The sequence below is a fragment of the Siniperca chuatsi genome, linkage group LG1, assembly GCF_020085105.1.
Source record: "Siniperca chuatsi isolate FFG_IHB_CAS linkage group LG1, ASM2008510v1, whole genome shotgun sequence".
Taxonomy (NCBI): Eukaryota; Metazoa; Chordata; class Actinopteri; order Centrarchiformes; family Sinipercidae; genus Siniperca; species Siniperca chuatsi.
In genome coordinates this window covers 9,807,949-9,831,809 of record NC_058042.1, presented here as the reverse complement: position 1 = coordinate 9,831,809, position 23,861 = coordinate 9,807,949, and the positions used below count along the sequence as shown (strand labels likewise).

Below are 23,861 nucleotides of genomic sequence, written 5' to 3'. Positions count from 1 at the left end.
TGCCTAATGCCTATGGATCTAGCTCAACAGGATAATATTCCTATAGAGATGTATTGTGTTTATAGTATGCAGTAATGTTTGTATTATGTAACATTATTTGTTTTACCTAAAGAAAATATTTTGTGGTATGTATTTTTATATTATGTGTAAAACGTATGGGTTTGTGGAGTTATTTGACATAAATGTAAAACTTTTACTCTATACTTTTATATCGTTATTAATCATTTCTCCACTTTTAATAGAAACATCAGTTGCATGATGCTATAATGAAGTAGAAGGATAAACCACCTCCCTCTTAAATCCAAACGTTTTTAAAGCTGTATTTTACTAAGCAGCCACAACTCAGCTGAAATGATTTTAACTAGGCCTCTTGCTGACTTGGATTTGGGGGATGGGGGTTTAACAGAGGGAGGGGGGCAACACGGGGTCACAGGAGGAGGAGAGCCGGGAAGGAGGGGGTCGATTTTTCTTTCTCTTCGGGCTCTTGGAAAGAAAGGAAGGAAGCCAGAGCAAGGCAGAGAAGCCCAAACCAACTGAAGAGAGATGGATGGTGGGGGTGGGACTGGAGCAAGAGCGCTGCTTATTGGTAGGCTGTGGATCTCTCTCTGGATGGATTGACTTAACACGGGTCGAATTACACCATTTGCCGTGCATTAGTTTGTTTTTCTCTCAGCCAGGAGAAGTTGACTCATACGACGCACACAATAATTTTTTGGATTACAGCAACACAAAAGGATACAAACTAACCAATTCAGATGAGGTGAGTTCCATGCAGCTACGTGGATATACTTTGTTGCACCGCATTACGCAGCGAAAGTCGAGAGGAGAAGTCTGTGCTGGGATACAAAATATTTCTCCTGACCACGTCGCTATGCTGCTCTGCAAAACTGATCGTTGCAGGACAGAAATAGTTCAGGTCTGAACTATTTTTACTTATGCTTCAATCCAATATACTATTCATTCATTTCTTTTACGACCGGTAACATTTATCTGTCCTGCTCGGAAGCGTATTTCCAGCTCTCATAAAGCGGTGTAACAGAGGGTAAACCAAATCTAAACAGTTTACTCACCTCTTTCTTTGTGAGACAGTTTAACCTCCCATTGAAGCTGTAAGAAATCTTTATTATATTAACTTCTATAGTCGCATCATTACACCATGTATCAAAGTGATGAATCCAAAGTTATGTGAAAATTGTCTATTAGGATAAACAAGTACAGAAAAGTGTTGTGTGTAAATCTAGTTATTTTTTAATCTGGTGGATATGTGTTATAGCATGCAGTCCGCACGCCCTCTATTATTCTAAATCAGCATTAAATCAATGATTGCACATGAAGTCAGAGCGCAGCGTAGTAAGGACAGCGCGTCGTTAATGTTTATGTCTTTTCCCTCTGGTTTCGAAAGTTAATAGTAGTGGAAGGGGCTGGTGTATTGGTGTATGAGGGAGGGGGCTGCGTGGTCGTGGCAGCGCTTTGAAGATCAGTCATCAGAGCGCAGGGGCCCGGGGACGGAGACAGAGCAGGCAGTCAAAATGCTCATATGTGGCGAGCGGAGCTGAAATCTGTGCGCAACTGGATAAAAGAGAAAAGTGGGGTCCGGATGGAGCTCAAAATAACAGGAATATTACATGCTGTGTGTTTTCTCTTAAATGGATTACCAAAGGAATATGAAATTCAGTCGGATTTGCCCATTCATGAATAAATTCGGATACTCAAGGTAGGTGTCTTAGATCGAGTGTATTTTTTAGGAGACACACTGTGTTGTATTATTAAGACGGACCTTGGATTTAATAATGGACATATCACTTCTGGCTTCTGTTCTCTCCGGAGAGCTACTTTGTGAACAGAATCTGTACAAGGGAATCAAGTATGTAGATTTAAAGTAAAATATACCAATTTTTAAAAGAGAGATGTACACATAGATTATGATGGACCGACAGTAAAATCAGAGCCACGCCAGCTAGTGTTGGTCTTTAACAGACCTTTCATGCAGAGAAGTGTCCTTATTTTGCTACAGTTTCAGTCACAATATCTAATATCTTCTATTGTGTATTGAATGAAAGTGTTTTCTAACATTTCGACTTCACAAAAATCAACTTGAAATAAAAATAACCTGCACATGATTCGACGGAGCATGCTGGCAAACACAGTATTAAACAATAAAAGACGATCAGGACGGGCAGTTTGACTTGAAGGTTGTTCACTGATCACTCTCGGATGCTTTTAATCTTTTTAATGTATTCCCAATTTCATTATTGTAATCTTATATTGGATAATACATTGGTGAAGCGCTCTTAACCTTTTTGGAGGCAGAGCAGCACGAAAGCCAAGCCCTGTGCATGCATTAGGTGCTGTGGAGGCAGTTAAACGCAGCCCCATCACTGTTGTCACTCCACCGCTGTCCCCCGCGTCTTTGTTGTCTTTTGTATGAGTCCTACATGTGGGCTAAAGGAGTCTGAAAAGATTTACCACGGATAAAACTTGAATGCCTTTACGCCCCAGTCCGCACAATGCAAGCATTAGAGCCCGGGCTGCTGCATGGATTGTGTGCGCAAAAGAGGAGCAGAAGATCCCCAAGCAAAACTTGAAAAATTACTAGCGAATGAAGGAAGGAAGAGAAACAGAAGAATAATAAAGAAAGAGACAGAATTAGAATGGTTCATTTGTTTTGTAAGGAGGCATGTAAGTGTGAGTAGGTTAGAGTAGCCTGGTTTTAGGAATTGTTCTAGGCATAATGTGTCCCATTATTTAAGAAAATTTGGCCAAATTAAGTAAATGAGCAAAAGGAGATGAACTTTAGTTTAAATTTAGTTTAAATATGTCCATGGTCAAAATTGTATTGTTGCTATTCTCTCAAACCGGTCCTGCCCCTTTACAAAAATATAAAGACAGAGCTAGTTTGTTTAAAACCATAAACCAGATGTGTACATTTCCCTGAAAATCTGGGGTGTCGGAGTTCTGTCACAGAAATAGGAGAACCCCAGCTTGGTTACTGTAACTACAAACTTGATATTGGCAGGAGCACCACACTCCGGCCAGGTCAAACATCAGAACCAGCCGAGGGTTCATTGACAGCACAGCTGGTTGATGTGTCTCACTTCGCTTCACTGGCCACAGGGTCAGAACTCAGCGACCAGAACGATCACTGTTAACCTCCACTACAGCCGGCCGTGACCCCGGAACAACCGCCATTAAACCATACAGCCTTATGGTTGCCTTAAACTGCTGCTTGGAAATCAGTTTGTTCAATGCTAAATTGGTTGAATGATAAAAGTTTGACCCTGTGTGCAGCATTTGAAGTCAAGATGTTTATATAGCTTGCTTTGTTCCCTCAGAACCCCCTTTTAGGAGCCCCAGAACAACTCTCCTGAACATAGGTCCACTGACCGGGGGTGGGGCTCTATTGTGTTGACTTGCCCAAAGCCCCTTTTGTTTCTTGGTCACACCTGCAGCTCAGCCCTTTTGTGCTCTACTATAGCAGAACTACTGCTGAGAACAGCCTTTCTCCTGTTTCACTCCTCCTCTCACCAAGGTAGAGAAGAAAAGGAGGGAGGCATGGTTTAGGGTGGCACAGCCCTCTCCCTTTGCCAAATCTCTGAAGCAACAAGTCCAACCAAGCCCCATCAGAAGTGATGCTTAGGTAAATAGCATGCGATTAGGGGTAGTGGTTATTACTGAAGTGGGAAAAGGAGTGGTAATCATTTCTGGGCCTGGGTGGCTGCTCTAATCATCTGGCTGACTCACTTTCCTGTGTGGCTGCATCTTGATTACTTTCTCAGAGCCACAGTTGAGAGTTGAGACAGCCATGTTGTAGGACATATCCAGTTTTGGACACACAGTCACGCATGCTTACACACACATTTAGATATACATACACCAAGTGTGGGGAGTGAAATGCCTGAAACTGAACTCCTGGGCTATCTGGTTTCCTGTGCTGTTAGGTTTACAGCTCAGTATGGTGCAAGATGACAAGTCAAGCAGCAGCAGCCATTGTTCTGCTGGGATTACATCCACCCATCACATTCACACACAATTTACAAAACCTCACGCACCGCTGTTGTTTGCCATCCTTTTATTAGCCCCAGTTCCTCCCAATAGAACTTCCCTGTAAAAATACATCCATCCAGTGTTGCGGTGGAGGAGAGGTTATGGCTGACATATGCCAGTGAAAGCATAGCTAAAAGGAGAATATGTGTTAATCTGTCATTTCAAGCTTTGAACACTAAATCTTCAGCTGTAACTACCAGAATTGGGCTACAGATCCCTACATCCACCATCAGCAGAAATAGCAATCCACCAGACCCCCTCCCTCTCTCCCCTCCCCATGTTTAACACCATGGGCCTGGGCCAACAACATCAGCAGAGAAAGTGTGTGGTTGTAGGACATTGAAAAGCCTGTAATAACAGAGGTAGAGTGAGGCAAGGATGAATGGCAGTGAGTTGCGTGACAAGGCCAGCATCTCTAGGCTTGTTGAGACCTATATGTGCATGCACGCACATACACACCCACACATACAGTCACACATACACACACACACACTGGAGGGCAGGAACCAGAGAGCGCAAAGGAATAGTCAATAGAAACATGCTGGGCTCACTGGAGATTGAGAAGTAATTTTAGATCACTGACCTCTGGATGTCTTCTGTTTCTGTTTTACATTAAAGTTTCTGAGGAAAGCGTTCGCCTCCACAGTATGGCTATTACCATGCAAGGAATCATGGGAGATTGGAGCTGAGCTTCTGTCTCTGGTTGGAGTGTTTTTCTCCCAAATTATTTAGTGAGGGGGAATGGCAGGAAAATAGTGGCATGTATGCTTACAAAGAGCCGATATAGAGCAGGACTCTAAATTCTGACAACCAAGGAAATGATTTACCTGTGAACACAAGTTTGGGCTAGAAGCACAGCCTGCAGCCTGTATGATTGCACTATAGAATTGAAATGTGGAGCTTGGTTTATTTACCTTTCATAGCCCCCTTTTTTATTGTTGTGTGTTTTGTATCTATTCCTGTCCCAGGTCTTAGGTTTTAATACAGCTACTTTCTTGCTGCGAGAGCATCTTAACCAGGTAGTAAAAAAAATAGCTGCGATGCTTTTACGGAACACCACTGTCTCTCTTTGCAGAGCAGAATCATCACTTCTTGTTTAGATTAGGTTGCTGACAGTTGTTCTTTTGTATAGATGTGGAAGCATGTGTGCATAGATCTGTGGATCGTTTATGTCCAGAGATTTTTTTGTATCTAGATTAGAGTATAGTGACGGCTCCAGCATCACTGATGTTTGTAGTTATAGGAAGAGAAAGCAACCTTTTTGCCCTCATACAATCTTTATATTTTGTCAAAACATCAAACCTGTAATTTAGCTATTCAGTGGAATAATTGAGATGAAGCGTTGCCTTTGGTGAGGCCTTGCATTACTCAGTCATAATGACATTGCTCTTTTAAAGGCCTCAGTGTCCCACGGAGTACTGAATAGCCATGATTACACACTGATGATGACTAAAACATGCTGGCATCACTCTGATTCCAGCCCCACCACTTCCATTCTTATTAGTGACATATCATCATACAGTAACTGTTCAGACCAAAATTGGATTTATTAGTACCTGGAAAACATGCTGTGCTCTTTATATCAACATGTAGACTTTAGGGCAGTGTAGCCAATTTGTATGTTATGTAGCGTAATCCACATCCACTGACCAAAGGCTGACATGCTGATGTATATTGTTGCTGTCAGGTAAACACCTCGTGCTGACTAATTTTCTATTTGATGACCATGTATGTTATGGTTAATTTACTTGACAGCTACGTGTATTATTGTTCATTTAGTGTTTTAACTAAGTGTTTGGAAAGATTAAAAAAGCCCAATGTTCTGACCAGATTGGGAGTTGCAAAGTTCTCACATGGCTACAGTGATATGGTAAAGTCCATAGATTGCCTTTGCTGGCTGTTGATCTGCCATGCTTCCTGTGTGGATCAATCAAAGCACTAATGGCTTGGCAGGCAGGGCTCACACACAGCACTGGAGCAGGTGTGCTTTGGGGCTAATTGAAAAATGAGTCAATACTGTGTGTGTGTGTGTGTGTCTGTGTCTGTGTGTTCATGTGCATGCACATGCGTCAGTCTTTGCATTACACCATTTGAAAGAGTGATTATGTATGTGCAACCATGTGTGTTTGTGTGTGTGTGTGTATCCCAGTGTGCTCCCAGCTAATCCATCCCTCTGCCTGTGTGACGTCTCCCGGTAAATTGTTTATATCCGTTCAGGCTTTGCCTGCATGAATAATTTGTTTGCCTTATAAATATTTGAATGTACACCGATCATTAATATGCACAGACAAGTCTGTCTCTAAAGCACTCCTCCACGTACTAACATACACACTAAACCCCTGCCACTCCCACAATAAATTATTACTAATGTAGTTGCTGGTGTATCATGTCTACAGTCAGATGTACAAACTACTATGCACAAAAATTACTACTATGTCAAAACAATTGTACATGACTAGATCCTCATAACACAAAGATGAGTGAATCACTGCACTGCAGTAAAGCACAAGAACAGGAGCAATAACAGCCAAGAGAGCGCTAATAGAAGTCAGCTAAGGTCAGAGCAGAGGCTACACTAGTGATGGTGATGAAGTTGCAATGTGCTGATTAGTGTTGAGCCTGGCCCAGGACAAACCAATCAGAGCACAGATGTACAGAGACAGCAGGCCTGCTACGTTTCTAACAGAGTGGACTTCCGCTGCATCCAACACACACCGAGACACCCCACCGGTCAGTTGGCTGACCTTCCCTCAGACAGCAGATGTAGGGAGAGGTAGAGGGGAAACGCCAAGCACTGCCACCGAGAGCTCAGTCATCAATAAGCCAGAGAGGGCATTATGTGTGCCGTATGTTTCTATTTTACTAACATAGTGGGTATCAACAAAAAAAGAAAAACTTCACTGTGGATTTTTTCCCCCCTTGTTCTGAGCTTAACGAAGGGTTAGGATTTGGCTCGTAAGACTACAGTTTGCAGCAGTGGGTTTAATAAAACATGAAACGTATTGCACGTCAAGCAACAAAAGCATGCCTTTTGTGTGTGTTTCCAGGTAACATCTCCACTAGTGTGAAACAGGAAGTGTCGTCTGTGAGCAGCCATGGGCCAGAGAGCTGCGCTTCTGCTCAGTGAGCTGCTGCTGCTGCTGATGACAGCCTCACGCACACTCCTTGCAGTCAGCTTCCCTGAGGACACCGTACCCCTCGATGTCGTTGACGCACACTGTGAGTACATGCACGCAAATGAACTCAGCAGAACAGGGGTAGAGATTACAATTGCTGAAAAAGTCAACAACTATCCTTAATATACACTTTTTACTCACTGCAGTCACATGGAATAAAGACAAATACCAGCTGTAAGTGTCAGCAGTTCAGACATTAGCATGCCATATCCATAGTAATAAAATCAATCTGCTATATGGTCAGTTGCGGCATTAAGTGGATTTCATTTTCATCTCTGTGATGTACTGGAAGAACAGAGAGATGTGCTGACACAGGCAGCCATTAACTAACACACAAACACAATACAATGACACATGGATATAATTATACAGAATATACAGTAGGCATTTGTACTGTACCATTACCTTAATTGCAGGATGATTTGTATAAAGCACATACACAGCATATTTATTTCTGATCAATACAGTCAAGTTAAATGCAGCAAGAAGTGAGTGTGGTTTATCTGTGCAAGGGTGTCTGCTTCTACCATGAGTTTCCCATTAACAGTATGTGTGCATGTGTGATGTCTTTACAGTTTCACGGAGGTACCCTGTGTTCAGAGGCAGGCCCTCTGGCAATGAGTCACAGCATCGCCTTGACTTTCAGCTGATGACCAAGATACAGGACACACTTTTCATCGCTGGCAGGTAAACTCACACACACACATCCCCCACACCATATACTCAGTCACTCCTTGGCAGGTAAACAGTGACATAAGGGGGGGGGCTCTTAGTGTTATTGGATCTTTGGCTTCTAGGCCTGCATCTGATGTATATGGCCAGTATTGATCCAGGAAAGACGTCTATCATGTCGGCCTGACACTCTGTCAGGGATTTCTTGGCATCTTTACATGTCTTTTTGGTATTTATGGACACTGGGATTCATCTGACCACCAGCACTAATATTGTAGCAGGAAATCACCTCGACATCTACAGTATAAAACTCCCACCTCTGGAGCCCCTGTAATCACCACCACATGTATCACTGCTGAAAGGTGGATCCTCGTATTGCCAGTTTGGGATATTCACATATTTTTACTAAAAGTGAAGCAAAATGTTGGTCTCTGTGGGTTGATAAAATTTGATCCCCATTGGTTTTATTACGTTTTTTTAAATAACCGGCGTATAATCAAAACAATAAGTGATTGTCATGTAAAATGGTATAGCAGAGAGGATATGTTCAGGTTTTCATGTAACAGCCAGTTGCATAATTCTGCAGCACCCTCTTTGTTGTTCACCTAATACAGACATTTGAATGAACTATATTTTAGTTTCATCACTTTCATTTTTTACAGGTTTTGAGAGAAAACCTTGAAAAGGAGAAGATTGGTTTAGAAAATTGGGAAAACAATGCAAATGAGCTGCTGATTATGCACCAGAGTCCCTCTAAGAATGTACAAAAAACAAGAAATGGCTAAACCACACAGTAGATGTGTTGAAAAATGGTATTATTAAATTAAGACCTGAATTTGTTTTTAATCAAAATTTTACCCTTTCACTAATATTAAAAATAAACACTGATAAAGCCCCAGATTTAAATTTTTTAAACGGAAAAATTTAAAATGATGAGCCCTGATTATATTTTATATAAGCATATTCCTGGTTGTGCTGTGTCACTGAGCTGTGTGTTTTGTTGTTGTCTGTCCACAGAGATCAGGTGTACCTAGTCAGTCTGAGAGAATCCTACAGGAACGAGATCATTCCTTACCGGGTAAGATTCTCGCCACAAGCTGCTCTCTCAATCCACAAACACTAAAAGAGCTCCATAGAAAATACAGAGCCATTCATCACAAACTGGACAGGTTGTAAAATGAGAGAGTGGAAAAGGGAGGACTGTGTGTGCGTGTGCATGAGTGAGTGTGTGCAAGTGTATGTGTGTATTTACTGTGCCGTGCATGTGTCTAATGCTCCATGTTGGTTTTTACAGAAGCTTACATGGCGATCGGGCCAAGCTGACAGAGAGATGTGTGCCGTCAAGGGAAAACACAGAGTATGTATTAAAAATCATTCCCCGCGCACCTTTTGTTTTATATTTCACCACACAGACAGAGTCTTAAACTGTGAGCAAAGAAGCTGGCTGCCTCTCAAAACGCCGCTCTGTGTTTGTGTCTGTTTTCAGGACGAGTGCCATAACTTCATCAAAGTGCTGGTTCCCAGAAACGATGACCTGGTGTTCATCTGTGGTACCAACGGCTTCAACCCCATGTGCAGATACTACAGGGTCAGTATCCAGTGCCAGGACCTGCCATGGCACTTTCACAAGTCAAAGTTTGCATGCTCAGATGTGCACAAAGGCACACACACACAAAATCTACACTAGTATTGTGTAAATGTCCTTAGAGTAATTTAGGTAACACACCCTTTATTTTAATTTCCTTTCAAATACATTTGACTAGACTCGTTTGACTGATTCATGTGCGTGCTAGTGTTTCTCTGTGTCTTCATTTTCACCGTGTCCCTTGACAAAACTGCTTTAATGTGTGGGTGATTGTTGTGTTCCCTTCAGCTGGATAACCTAGAGTTTGATGGGGAGGAGATCAATGGGCTGGCACGATGCCCATTTGACTCCAAGCAAACCAACGTTGCCCTTTTTGCTGGTAAGGGTCAAACACCCACCCACCCACACACATAGTTAGTCTTGCTGAAGAAGAACTAATGTGTTCCTACTTATGCTCTCATTATCACCTTTGTGTCTTTGCCACAGTAAAACTGTGCCTGCAGCGATAACAACTCAGCCAATTAAGCCTCATAAACGAAGAGAAACAAGAAAGCACTGAAGAGCAGTGTATCCTAGTTTTTGGTGAATGTACTCCTTGTTGCTTTGTTTTTTAGAAGGGAAGCTGTATTCTGCAACTGTAGCTGACTTCCAGGCCAGTGATGCTGTCATCTATCGCAGTATGGGTGATGGATCAGCCTTGAGGACCATCAAATATGACTCCAAATGGCTGAAAGGTAAGCAAATGCCACTTCATCGCTCTCAATCTTCTATTTCTCTCTCCCCTTGCTTTCCTGGAGATACACATGTCTACTTGCCAGCTAGCTAAATGCCCATAGTGCTTTTGCATGGTAAATGTATGTATGTATGTACAGGCTGTTTTTGGAGTGATAGAGAGCTCTCCTGCCTTGCCAAGCTCCATGGGGATATGGCCTGTTCTCTCCCAGGCAATCTAGGTCACCCCCAGTCATATACAGCCTTGTACAAATCCCTTAAATATTCAACATGCACAGTGGTGGTGACGGTGCAGAAATACACTTCAGCTCTCTGCCTCTGTCTCTCCCTCAGAACCTCATTTCCTGCATGCAGCAGAGTATGGGAATTATGTGTACTTTTTCTACCGAGAGATTGCAGTGGAGCACAGCAATCTGGGCAAGGTAAGACAGTGCACCTGCCATTTATAATGCATTACATATTCCACACAGATACAGTATGCAGGCCTTTATCCAAAAAAAGGCTTACACCTCCCTCAGTGCATGCGTTTCTGCCACAAATGGCCCCAGTGGTAATGGGGCCCATTCAGGCGATGACGGTACATCGCATTAGAATACACGAGAAATTTCAACAGCCAGTGTTTGCTGGGAATGTTCTACTAATGTAAATCCATTACACAGTGAGAGGATTTGTTTCCCAGAGATTGCGTGCTCTGTGTCTGCCTCTCCCCATGACACACACACACACACACACGCATCAGGATGTTCTATGTTTGAGGCCAACTTCAGATTTGACCATGCCTCCTCCTGAGCTGGTCTGGCTGAGCCACAGGAAGCCAGCATCTTCCATCAGCCACCAGCCAATAAATATTTCAACCCTACTAATGCTTGGGTGACACCTGGCCTCTGATGGGGGTTTGCACTGGTAAATTATTAAAACTGTCAAAGCCAACTGCTTCACACACTTCATTTATACTCTAAGCCTTGGTAATATGTGCAATCAAACACACATTCGCAATGTGCTGCATTAGGTCAGTCAAGGCCATTGGACGTGTTCTTTTTTTTAAATGTTTGCTCCAGTCAGGGTGAACAATCTCCACACACAAGGCTAAAGATGAGTGTGTGTGTGTTTGTTAAGTTGTTTGCGCCGAGTTGCTACAGGATGGAGAGATGCATTATTCAGCATGTTGAAGTGTTTTTAGTGACGTTCACCCAGCTGCCTTCCTCTTCCACCTGCCTCTGTCCTCTCATAAACCCCTTCTCCTCGCAGGTTGTGTATTCTCGCGTAGCCCGGATTTGTAAGAATGACGTCGGTGGGTCACAGCGGGTGCTGGAGAAGCACTGGACGTCTTTTGTGAAAGCGAGGCTGAATTGCTCCGTGCCAGGAGAGTCCTTCTTCTATTTTGATGTGCTTCAGTCCATCACTGACATCATCAACATCAACGGAGTTCCCTCTGTGGTGGGTGTGTTCACCACACAGATGAACAGGTGAGTCATGGCTGCCGTTAGTTGTTGAATTAACCAACGCAGAGGACAGAAAGACAATACATTGTTGTATTTCTTTCTCCACAGTATCCCAGGGTCAGCAGTGTGTGCCTTCTCCATGGCCGACATAGAGAAAGTATTCTGGGGCCGGTTCAAAGAGCAGAAGACTCCTGACTCTGTGTGGACTCCATTTCCAGAGGAGAAGCTGCCCAAACCTCGGTAAGGAGTGAAATCTTGTTGTACTCATTCATTTTCCACATTTTCAAATCAATCACATTCCAAAGCATACAAAGCCAAGAAGGCAAGACAAAAAAGAATTTCAGATTTTAAACATGACTTTGGCAGGTGGCGCTTGACTCAGCAGCTGTTTACCACCTGTCATTTTTCCCCCTTTTCTTAACCCTTCTTTGTCCATGTTAAAGCCAATGAAATCAAATCTTTTTCACTAGTAAGGGACCAAGTTATTAGCTTTGACCCAGCACACACATTCACCATCTGCTGATGATTAAATAATTAATTTGGCATAATTAGACGCGTTGCATATTTAACCTGTTTACAATCAGCACGTATATTTGTAGTTCTGCTCTGTGTCCAAAACACAAAGTCCACAAAGCACCTCATTAACCCAGTAAATCATTGATGGAGGATAACCATGCATATGTATATTTTATGTTTCCAGCTGAGGCCTTTTTGTGATCCTAATAAGCACCTGCTCCTCTCCCCCACCCTCTCGTTGCACTTTTCATCCTTTTCAGTACATGTTATTATTACTCCCTGGTGTGTGATCGTATGGATTGATCTTTGACCTTTTGCCCTCTGTGCATGTGCACCCTCCATTCTAGACCCGGGTGCTGTGCAGGTCATGGTCCAGCTGCGTCCTTGAAGAGCTCCATCGAGTTCCCGGACGATACTCTGCAGTTCATCAAGTCCCACCCCCTCATGGACACAGCTGTGCCTTCTATTGGGGATGAGCCTTGGTTCACGAAGACCCGCGTCAGGTAAATGCATAAGCGCCTTAAGGATGGGTATGAGCCATTGCAATACCTCAGTTTTAATACTGATACTTTAAAATTAATTTGTTTAAAAAAAAATGTTTAACCAAATATGCTAAACTTATCTCATTGCATCAGTGTTTAATGCTGTCTTATCACAAGCAGCTCTCCAAGAACTTTGCTAAATAAGGTAGTGTAAAATTATAGAAGTTATAGGTTAATTAAGTTACATTAAGATATGATTACAGAAAAGGTAAACAAGATGGAAGAATCTGACCAAGCATTTGATGCAAACTTTCAATACTCAGTGCTACAGACAGCTTCAAGTCAGTACTGAAAAAGTATTGAGGTTCAATACCCAGTCACACGTGAAGATATCAATATTGACACATGTCTTTTAACTTACTGTGTCCACTGTAGGTAAACAGTCAAGATGGTGATATAAAAATGCACACAGCAATGAAGTAAAAAAAACAGTTTGATCTTTAGTAACTCAAGAGCCAAAGTGATGTGTATATAAATAAACTTCGTCCTTCACCCTCCGCGGGTGGTCTCATCCTTCGAGCTCGGGTCCACTACCAGAGGCCTGGGTGCTTTGTTAAGTTTTGTATATATATTTTTTCATTATTATTTATCTATTCAAAATGGCCTCTCCTATTTGAATGACCCCTACTGTGAGTAACACATGCTGCTCTGCTGTGTGTGAAGGTACAGACTGACAGCGCTGGCTGTGGACAATGAAGCAGGACCTCACAAGAACTACACAGTGGTGTTCATTGGGGCTGAGTCAGGGGTTGTCCTCAAGGTTTTGGCCAAGACCTCCTCTGTGTCCCTGAATGACAGCCTGCTTCTGGAGGAGATAGATGTCTTCAACAGGGCCAAGTAGGGATACACACACTTTTCACCCTCTGTCTGCTTCTGTTCTCTTTTTCTCTTCCCCTTCTGTCTTCTGGCAGAGGAGTCAGCAACTCTTAAAGTGAAGCTTCCTGGCACAGATGGCAGTCTGTCTGCTTTCTGTGCATGCACAGTACATGTCCAGTATATTTCTTTTGTGCTTATTTGTGGACTTGAACATGCACGCTGCTGTGTGTCAGAGGTTAAAATCTTGTTAAACTGTGAGAAAAAAACTTTATGTGACTTCTCCACCTAACAAGTGATTAAATCTACTGAGACTGAAACAGTAGACAGACTTATCGGATGAACCTCTGATCAGGTTTCTCATTTCCCTTCCCAGGTGCCTGTCTAACCGCGAGGATGACAAGCGTGTCCTCTCGCTGCACGTGGACAACGACGCACACAGCCTGTATGTCGCCTTTTCAAGCTGTGTCATTCGTATTCCCCTAAGTCGCTGTGAAAGGCATTCTTCTTGCCACAAGTAAGTGACGCACTAATGCACACATAGGGGGTTAAAATGTGCTTTGTACGGTCGGTCATAGGTTTGTGACTTTATTGTTTTGTTTTTCAGTAAATGTCATAAAGGGAACGATAGCAGCTTCGCCTCATGCCTTGTGGTTAATGTTCAGTCAGTCACAAATGATTATAGTGCACTTCCCAGAATGATTAAACCGGGTGTTCTGATGGTGTGTGTGTGTGTGTGTTTGTATGACACCAGGTCCTGCATTGCATCAAGGGATCCTTACTGTGGCTGGAAGCCTCATGGAGCCTGTGAGAGGATACAGCCTGGTGTTTTGTGAGTTCAAGCCTCAGCTGCAATATAAAGTGCAAATATTATAGATAAAAAAATTAGATAACAAGAATTTTTGCAACTCTTGGAATAATCTCTCTGTCGATCTATCTCTTCTTTGCTCTCTTTTCAGGACTGGATATGAGCAGGACGTTGAATATGGAAACACTGCCCACCTGGGAGACTGCCACGGTACGAATCTCATCTCCATGCCATGCCATCTATCCTGAGACACAAACAAACACACACACACAGATACACATACACTGACACACACATGCACACATGTACACAAATGAAACACAAACTCATCTCCACACACACCATGAGCGTGCACACTCACACCAGTAACCACTCCAGTAACTTGCCCCTACATAAGTCTATGTGCAGTATTAACACACACATCTGCGTACAGTACATGGCCACCTGTAACCTATGCCGCCTGTGAGGCAGAAACATGGACATGTACAATTTGGGGCCATGTTCAGGTGGTGCAAATGGTAGAGGTCTTAAGATATCTGATGGCCAGAAAATGTGCCTTTACTGATTTTAGTTTAAAACGTCTGTCCCTTCATTTGTACCAACTAAACATGACCCAGGCTGAACCTCAGTATTGATCAGAACCAGAGGGCCTCTAGTGACTCCAGTGAGAAAAAGACACTGCTAGCGAGTGCGTTATATCTTTATTTTTAAACCAACTAAACTGCACTCTTAGTGTCTCAGGGATTTTAGTTTTTTACTTCTGAATTCCGTTATACTGATTTCTTGTCCTTTTTAATTCTTTTAGCGTTTTTGGGCACTACATCAGCGCCAGATTACAAATCATTTGGCGACCCTACCTCTGGTTAGTTTGATCTTTTACTCAAATGGTTTCTTTCCTTGAGTTCAGCATCTCCAACCCTGTCTTTCCACCACTGCTACCATTCATTATTTCTTACCAAACACCTCCTGAATGCTAATGTCACCTGCTTCATTTTCACAAACAACAAATTCAACATTGGTGCTCTATCTCAGCACAGATTCACTTCCTCCTTTTCACTCATCACTTCCTGTTAAGATCCCTTCTCCCTTTTGCATGCCCACCCACCATCCCTTGGCATCCTTACTGTTGTGTACCAACTCCTCTTTGAACCTCAGTATCCTCTATTTTTTTTCCTTCCAAATTGTCTAAACAAATAACTAAAATGTACTTTCATTGGTCTGTGAATGTGAAAACACAACATTTTGGTAAAGGTCAACTGTGATAAGGTTTATTCACTATTTTTTCAGCCACTAAACTTAAAAACAACGCATTGCCCATGCCTACTAACCGGGATGATAACAGTATGCTTTACCCACGTCTGCACAGTTTGTTAACAATTTGTTTGTCACCACAGACATGGAGTTTTCATCAGCGCCAGTCACTGTCCACCCCAGTGGACCCATACACCCCCCAGTACTCATACCCACTCAGAGCCCCAGCTCTGAGCCTGGTCCAGAGCTCTACGGCTCAGGCTTTGTGCTGCAGGATGACCCAGCCACCTCCCATTCTTTAGACTCTATCCCAGGGGGCCAAGAGGGTAAGGCCCGCAGGGAGGCAGCCAGCATGCTGTATTGAGTCTGATCTGATAGCTGCCAACAACTCTCACTAAGCCACACAAATGAGAATTCACACATAGACTCACATATGCAAACACACACGTGCACACAATGGCAGCTATTTAGGGTTTCCATTAGATAACATGGCAGATTTTAATTTAGTCTTTTTTCAAATAGACATTTTCATACATAATTTATGTTGCTATACATATTATACTTTCATGTTACCATTGTTTTCTTTCCTTTAAATTGTAATTGTCTTATGTTCTTTCTTTCTTTTGAATTATTTATTCACAGTTTTCAAATCATTAAACCCTACACTCACTGTTCTCATATTGTTTCTTTAAAATCGTTTGTTTGGATTTAGCTTCTGTCTCTGCCACTATAGATTTTTTAACTCTAGCTCTAGTAGGAGTTTACCCTAGCTGGTAGATCATTGACTGGGCCTGCTCTGCCACATCACTATTGTGGTCGCACGGTGGATGACTAACTCTTTCAATGTCTGTGGTTACTAACAAACTTCCAGTAGAGCAGCAGCTATCTCAACACCTGGAAGTCAAGCACTGCTTCTCTTTCCTCTGAACAACATGCGAAAAGATTGATTTGGCTCTCTATCTCAGATAAGATTGCACTCCTAACTCTTTGGTACCGGTTAAACGCATGACAAAAAGCCTGTAGTGGAACGTGGATCAAGGCAACACTTTAAAGGCCCTTTCAGACAAACTGCAATTTGCGCTGTGCTCGCTGTTGCGCTCTGCGCCCAAAATTCAATCTAGTTCAAAGTGCGCGAGCAGTGCGCTGTGTGGCACTGAGCACTTTGCTCGACGCAACGAAAAGATCACGTGGCGCAGTGCAAGCCATTGGAAATAACTGGTTTCAGAGAGCAGTGGTGCAGTTGTCGCATTGTGTCTAAAAGGGCCTTAAGTCTTCCCTTCTGAACTAACGTAGCACTGCTTCTTAGATGGTGAAATGGATGTGGGTACCTAACAGCTTCTGCCAATTTTCACCATATTTCTTCCTCATCTGGGTTTAGATGAATAGGAATGTGTCAATATTTATGGAATTTGGTTGTGGTTGACTGGCTACCTTGTATGGGGGGAGGTATAAAAGCAGAAACTCATGCATGATTGTGTTCACACACAAATATGCACATTTCTGCTGTTTAATGGGGAGGGACAGTTTACTGAGCACTTTGACTGCTTTCACCAGGGGGTTAACCAATGCCTCAATGTTTTGTAGGTGTGTGGGATATCCAAGCAGGTGAGACCAACCAGATGGTTCACATGAACATCCTCATCACCTGCGTGTTTGCTGCTTTTCTCATGGGTGCTCTCCTGGCTGGTCTGATCGTTTTCTGCTACCGAGACTCATTCCTCCGTAAGCCAAGACATGTCCACAAGGATGCAGAGTCTGCACCGTCCTGCTCCGACTCCACTGGAAGCTTTGTCAAGCTCAACGGCCTCTTTGACAGCCCTGTAAAGGTACAGTCATAAAACCAGCTCCAATGCTACATCAACCTCTTTTGTGGAGAGGAGTGATTGAACAAGCTGTGAAATTGTGTCTAATCTCATGATTTCATTGTCACATTCTTAGGAGTACCAAACCAACATTGATTCTCCCAAGCTGTACACCAATCTGCTGAGCAACAGCAAAGACCTGAATACACCCAACGGTGACACCAAGACCATGATCCTGCGGGACGGCTGTCAGCCCCCTGAGCTGGCTGCCCTGCCTACACCCGAGTCCACCCCTGTGCTTCAGCAGAAAGGCCTGCAGCCCATCAAAAACCAGTGGGAGAGGGCTCACGGGAAGGCCAGTGGGCCCCGTAAGGAGTCCAACTCATCAGCCAAGAGTCCGCAGTTTCTTCCTTCTTCTCCTGCTCCTCCTAACTCTAACACCCACCATCCTCACCTCGCCCTGGGACACTCCCACATCCCTAGTGCAGTTGTTCTGCCCAATGCCACACATGACCACCCTAACCATGACAATGGAGATGATACACTGCCACATTCATCTGAAAAGAAGCCAGATTCTAAGGGAAGTAGGAAAGACCAGAAGAGGTCTGTGGATGCTAGAAATACCCTAAATGACCTTTTAAAACACCTCAATGACTCTGTGGCCAACCCCAAGGCCATTCTTCAAGAGGGATCAGGGCCCCGCCCAAGGCAACACCTCACACTGGAGCCCATGGAGGAACTGACTGAAGTACCCCCCAGGGTGCCCAGCCGTGAGGCCTCCCTGTACTCTCCCTCCTCCTCCTTGCCTAGGCACAGCCCCACCAAGAGGGTTGATGTGCCCATGCCCACCACTCCCACCACACCAACGGGCAGCCTGAGCATGGGGGGCACCCTGGAGAGGCAAAGAGGGGGGTATCAACTCCACCGGAGTGCCTCTCACAGGCACTCCTTATCCACCTCACCAAATGGGGTAACCATGGGGGTGTCTGTGTCTCGCCAACACAGTATGAACAGAGGGGGTTACATGCCCCCAACACCCCCCTCCAGACTTGACTCTCATGGCGGAGTGATGGGGGCAGGAATGCACTCAGCCCACCCATCCTCTGTATCCCGACAGAGCAGCTACAGTGGGCATTGCTCACTCCCTCGCACAGGGCTTAAACGGACCCCATCGCTAAAGCCAGATGTGCCCCCTAAACCCAATGGGTTTCCACCACAGACTCCACAGATGCGAGTGGTCAATAAGTACAGTTATTAAAAGAGCATGGACACTTCTTAGTGAGCTCTTGGCCTTGACTGTAGAGCTTTGAGCCCTGAGGGCTTGGGGCAGGGGGCTATGGATGGGGTAGGGCCTAGTGTGTTTGTGTATCGACTTGAGGTGTGTTCCCCCTTTAAATGATATGCACATTCACTCACACTAAAAAGGGAAAATCACACATGTGGCCAAAGATACTCCTTGGGGCTTTTTCGCTCCCTACGTCTCCATCTCCCTCACTTGTCACGGTAGCCACAGGATATGAACAGTGGACAGTGGTGAATCTGCTGCTTCCCATTGTATCTGGGCGTGGGTGTTGCCCGTTCCCATATTAGGTACAAGGTTTAGGACACTAGATGGGACCGCTACTGTGCGTCTGTGCATGTGGTACCACATTAAAAACAGTGGAATACTTGAAGAATGGGTCTCACTTGTCACTGCCCTTGAGCACTGTCTTCCCACTAATGTGAACTGAACAAAGATGAGAGGTAGGCCATGCCTTTGTTAGTAAGCTGGCTGGGGGCAGAGGAGAGGAAACTCAAAAATCGTAGTGTGCATGTTGCTTAAGATACATATGACCGTAAACGGCTGAATCAAGCAGCAAATGAACAGAGAAAAAGAGTGTAAATGAATGAGTGTGTGTGTGTTGGTTGATTGGAAAGCAGGTTTGTGTAAAGGCAGTACACATATTAAGCCTTCAAAGTTAATTATCAAGAGTGGCACCACATGACGGAGGATGCACCTTAAGACCTGTCTAAGACCTAAGTCACTGTCTCTCATTTCAACAATATTTTCTCACCTTTGGTCTAGTTTGAACCCATTTGATACAAGCCTAAACCATATTTTTGTGGTAATAAGGTTGGGCTGAGGTGAAGTTGGTCATGCTGGGTGTATACTGGGACAGGGACTCTGTAACTCACTTGGAAATTTTACTTATTACATTTGCTGCTATTGGTTTTAGGCATAGGTATTTATCTTTGATTTTTTCTCTACCAGACTGGGATACCCCCTTGATATGGGTGTGCAGATCTGCTTGTGTGTGTGTGTGTGTGTGTGTGTGTGTGTGTGTGTGTGTGTGTGTGTGTGTGTGTGTTATATCACAGACAGAGGCCAAGAAGTACAGTTTTCAGCAACCAAACACACTGTTAAAACTGATACATGGGAAAAATGCTTCTCCCCAGGACTGAAACCTCTCCTAACCTCCACTGCTCCTTTGTAGGAATTATACTGGTGGTTCAAGAGACTTCTTTCTTTATGTAGCAATGGTATTAAGAAAAAAACATACATTTCTCATCTCATTCTATAAATGAATTTTGAACAAAATTATTTGCCTTTATAATGTTTTAATGTGTTATTTAAAGAATTTGCTATATGAAACTAAAGCATCACCAATGGTTTAGCCCATGTATATGAATTCAACATTTATGGGCACTTCTCTTCTGTCAAACGTGTGTGTCCCCTAATAGAAGAACACTAGAATTTTCCTCCTTCATTAATCCTATTAAAGGTATATTAAACTAACCCTAGAACAATACATGGATGTAACACCTCTGTCATCTGCCGTGCTGGTTCTGTAGCCCGTGTTCCCTGTGCAGCTTCCCTGCGTGTGGCCATTGTACAATCAACACAACATTTACCAATGTCTCCAAATGAGTCATGCTGGGAATGACAAGATCCTGTATATACTTAAATACTATAAATAAGGAGTATAAATATTTTTAGGTAAGTGAACCTGAATCTGTGCATTGTGTGCCTTATTCACAAAATGAACTACTACAGTATATAATAATGGCAATGTCAATTGGTTCTCTGTATGTTATTGTCATATTCTATATAAACAATTTTTCTATAAGCAATTTGAAAATCAGCAGGATGTGTTGGAAAATCACTACCTAATCCAAATCGAAGTAAAAACAAATTGACAAACATTCCACTTGTGAATACTAGTTGTACAAAAGGACATTCAAAAAACATTTATTTGGGGTATAAATCAATTTTTCTCCTTTACTGCCGGTGTTGAAAAGAATGGTGTTAATCCACCACATTGAGGTGCCATGCAGTGAATGTATTTTCTTGACAGTGGGATGTAGGTTGGTTAGACTTTGTACTGTGGAGCAGTCGGCTCAACACAGCACATCCTGCCCATAGCCAATGTATTAACACAGTGTTCACGTAAAAGCCGCCTGTTGGCATGGGCAGCGGTCATGCAGAATCTGTAATTCCCCTGGATTGCAGTGACAGCAATTGTTCCTATTGGTCAGTAGGGACGGATCATTTCTCTTAGAAATGGGTACATTATTTGGGTGACATCTGCAATCCTATCCGTGTCAATTGCCTGTTTAGCCCAAAGCCACATTTTGTTTACAAGTGATGATTGTATGTAAAGACTTTCTGCCTGTCATCTAACCAGTGTTTGGGCTCTCTTTTCTACTCGACACATGCACACTGACATCACAAACATACACTCAACATACACTGCTCAACTGCCTTGTATATTGCAATATGAACTGGAACTTTCTGTTGCAATCTAAATTGAAGCCTTTATATTTCAGGCTGAGCTCGGTGTATGTGCAGATGAACCGGATTTTGTCATGTCATTTTGATTTAAATACTGTGCAACATGGCGATGCAAGGCCAGCTGTATATAAGATCTCCAGAGTATTTGAGCGTGTAGATATGTTGTAAAGTTGTACTGTGAATGTGTAAATAATAATGATGGTCTTTGTTTCATGATATTTTTTGTTGATTTTTTTAACACGGCATGTATAGTTGAAATAAAACATTACTGCACAGAAAGTGGTTTGGGGGTATTTTTCATGTCAAGGACTTGGCATGTAGCCTGAATGGGTTACATAAGTTGGCTCCTAATGTTATGCCATGTGTTTCTGGTGTGAGAGGGCATGACGGGGTGCTTCAAAGAGTTAGAAATCAGATGCTTACTGCCTTATGAATCCAACCTAAGAGCCATGAGATGTATCTTACAGCATGACTTTGGTGGGGGGAAATACTGTATGTGTCCTAGCTGAGCTCTGTGAGCTGACTATCAGAGACACTAAGAGTCTGCAGAATGATTAAGGGCTTCAGACTATTTTTAGAGCTGGGTTGTTTTGAAGTTTGGGGCCAGCACAGAGTCAACCACACCAGATAGCATGTGGGAAAGTTTCCAAAGTAGCATGTTCCTGTAGACACCAAACATCTGGACTTACTACTGCTCAAGGCATAAGATCTGAGCCACCAATGAGCTGTGGTGGAATGCACATACACTAGCACATGCATACATTTAGATGCATGGAGCACAAACATCCATCACATGATGTTACACCCAGATAGGCCTGTGATAAGATTGGCTTTCAACAACAAAGAATAAAGGAGTGATGGTTGGATGAAGGATAATCAGTTTGATGTGTTTCCGATTTGAAGAACAGAAAATGATTACATTGCCCGCTGAGGAATTACCTCTCACTCCCCTCTCAAAAAGACAAACATGCACATACAATCACATGTGCTTCATGTGATGTAGTACTGAACTTCTGATAGGGATTCATGGGAAGTTCACACAAATACAGAAACATGCAAAACAATCGTAAACATAACAGGAATGCAGATGCATCAGTCCAAATTGTTCATAATCACAAACATGGGATGTCACGGTGGCTTAGTGGTCTAAAAACGCATACCACATAACAGCAACATCGGCAGTTTGAATCCTGCTGGAGACCTTTGTTGCATGTCATCCCCCCTCTTTCTCTTCCCCACATTTCCTGCATGCCTTTTCACTGTTTACTATCAAATAAAGCAGAAATGTCCAAAACATCATCTTAAAAAACATCACAACTAACTTTTGACCATCATAATCACCATTTTGTGTGCTAACTCAAGTCAACGATCACAGAAACATTTAAAGTCAAATATCGAGATTGAAAGGAAAAGGGTTTTAAGGGTTATGCAGCCCTTTGGCTGTTTGGCCGGGAGGCTTAGTGGCTCATCGCTGCCGTCAGAATGTTGACACAAGTGCTCCTTCATTTGCTTTCAGCAGGACCTCCTGAAAACTCACACCTCCTAGCAACCCAGCTCTCTCTCTCTCTCTCTCTCTCTTTCTCTCTCTCTCTCTCACACACACACACACACACAAGGGAAACATTCTCCCCTCTGGGTGTTCTAATGGGGGCTGGGGTGTGATTTGGTTGGGAATGGGGAACAACAAAGAGGCGCCTCTTGCTATTCTGATGTACATCCCATCCTCTCAATTTATCAGATGGTCTCTTTGAATTAGTGGAGGCAAATCAAACACAGCCAGTGATTCTGTAGCTGTTTCATTCACTTGTCCGTCCGCCTGGCCACACTTAATTTCATTGCTAGCACCAACAAAAAGCATGCGTTTGTTGTCTTGCAGACATGTTTGTGTGTGTCTGTGCATGTTTGTGTGTTTCACAAGGGACAGAGGAAGATGATAAAAAACACATCTCTTAAGTAAGTGGAACACAGCAAGGTCACTCATCTAGATGCATGGAAGATGAAAGTACAAATTAAAATATGCTTTGAAAGTGCAACACTCACAAACAGAAAATACAGAAACACAAAAAAACACATGCACACCACACATAGAACATACTAACACAGAGAGAGTGATCTGGTCAATTTCTCTGCTTTCTGGCTTCCTCTGCAGCCTCTCTTTACAAATTTAGGAATGGTGATTAAACTGAAAATCGTCCATCTGTACTCCTGTCCTCTTTTCTTAAGAGCCCGGAGGTGAAACCAGCAATTACATTTACAAGCCTCAGTCATGGAAAGGTGCTTAGAGGGTTTCTTTGTGGGCTTTAGCAAGTACATGTGCTCTCTCTCTCTGATGCATTAAAATCTGTGTCCGGGTAATGCTTCATTTGAAAGTGGAATTAAATGACAGGGAAGAAGCCCAAATTTCTCCGAGTTGGATTGAAAAAAAGTTTTGACGCTTTTACAGTACAGCCTCTACAGTCAGGAAAAGCCATCAAAGTCTAATCCATGTGCCAAGCACCCTTACATTGACAGTTGGTTAATGGCACACATTGCTTTGAAAAGTGACTTAAAAGGCAGGCAAGCAAAAGCAGGGGAGAGAAAAGAATTGTTGAAATATGAGGAATGGAAGTGCAGACAGGAAGGGACTAGTATTTCCAGGGCCTTTAGGATGAGTGGATACAGACGTTTGGATTGTGGATAAGCTATAAACAAAACAGCTTAATGAGA

General features: G+C 43.1%; 1 protein-coding gene across 5 annotated transcripts; it reads left to right on the top strand.

Moving 5' to 3' along the window:
• Nucleotides 1–499: 499 nt before the first annotated feature.
• sema6dl (sema domain, transmembrane domain (TM), and cytoplasmic domain, (semaphorin) 6D, like) lies at nucleotides 500–21,430 on the top strand. 5 transcript variants are annotated; one of them, XM_044190783.1, is made up of 20 exons: nucleotides 500–760; nucleotides 7,092–7,263; nucleotides 7,796–7,907; nucleotides 8,910–8,970; nucleotides 9,187–9,249; nucleotides 9,379–9,480; nucleotides 9,766–9,856; nucleotides 10,092–10,211; nucleotides 10,543–10,631; nucleotides 11,458–11,675; nucleotides 11,760–11,891; nucleotides 12,515–12,670; nucleotides 13,373–13,546; nucleotides 13,899–14,039; nucleotides 14,277–14,354; nucleotides 14,482–14,540; nucleotides 15,136–15,192; nucleotides 15,725–15,907; nucleotides 17,166–17,407; nucleotides 17,520–21,430. In XM_044190783.1, exons 2-20 carry the CDS (start codon nucleotides 7,140–7,142, stop codon nucleotides 18,639–18,641), a joined length of 3,324 nt encoding a protein of 1,107 aa, XP_044046718.1. In that variant the 5' UTR covers nucleotides 500–760; nucleotides 7,092–7,139; the 3' UTR covers nucleotides 18,642–21,430. The 5 variants fall into 5 exon arrangements, with proteins under 5 accessions (XP_044046718.1, XP_044046805.1, XP_044046883.1 ...); XM_044190699.1 differs by lacking the exon at nucleotides 500–760 and adding an exon at nucleotides 1,471–1,714; XM_044190870.1 differs by lacking the exon at nucleotides 15,136–15,192.
• The last annotated feature ends 2,431 nt before the right edge of the window (nucleotides 21,431–23,861 follow it).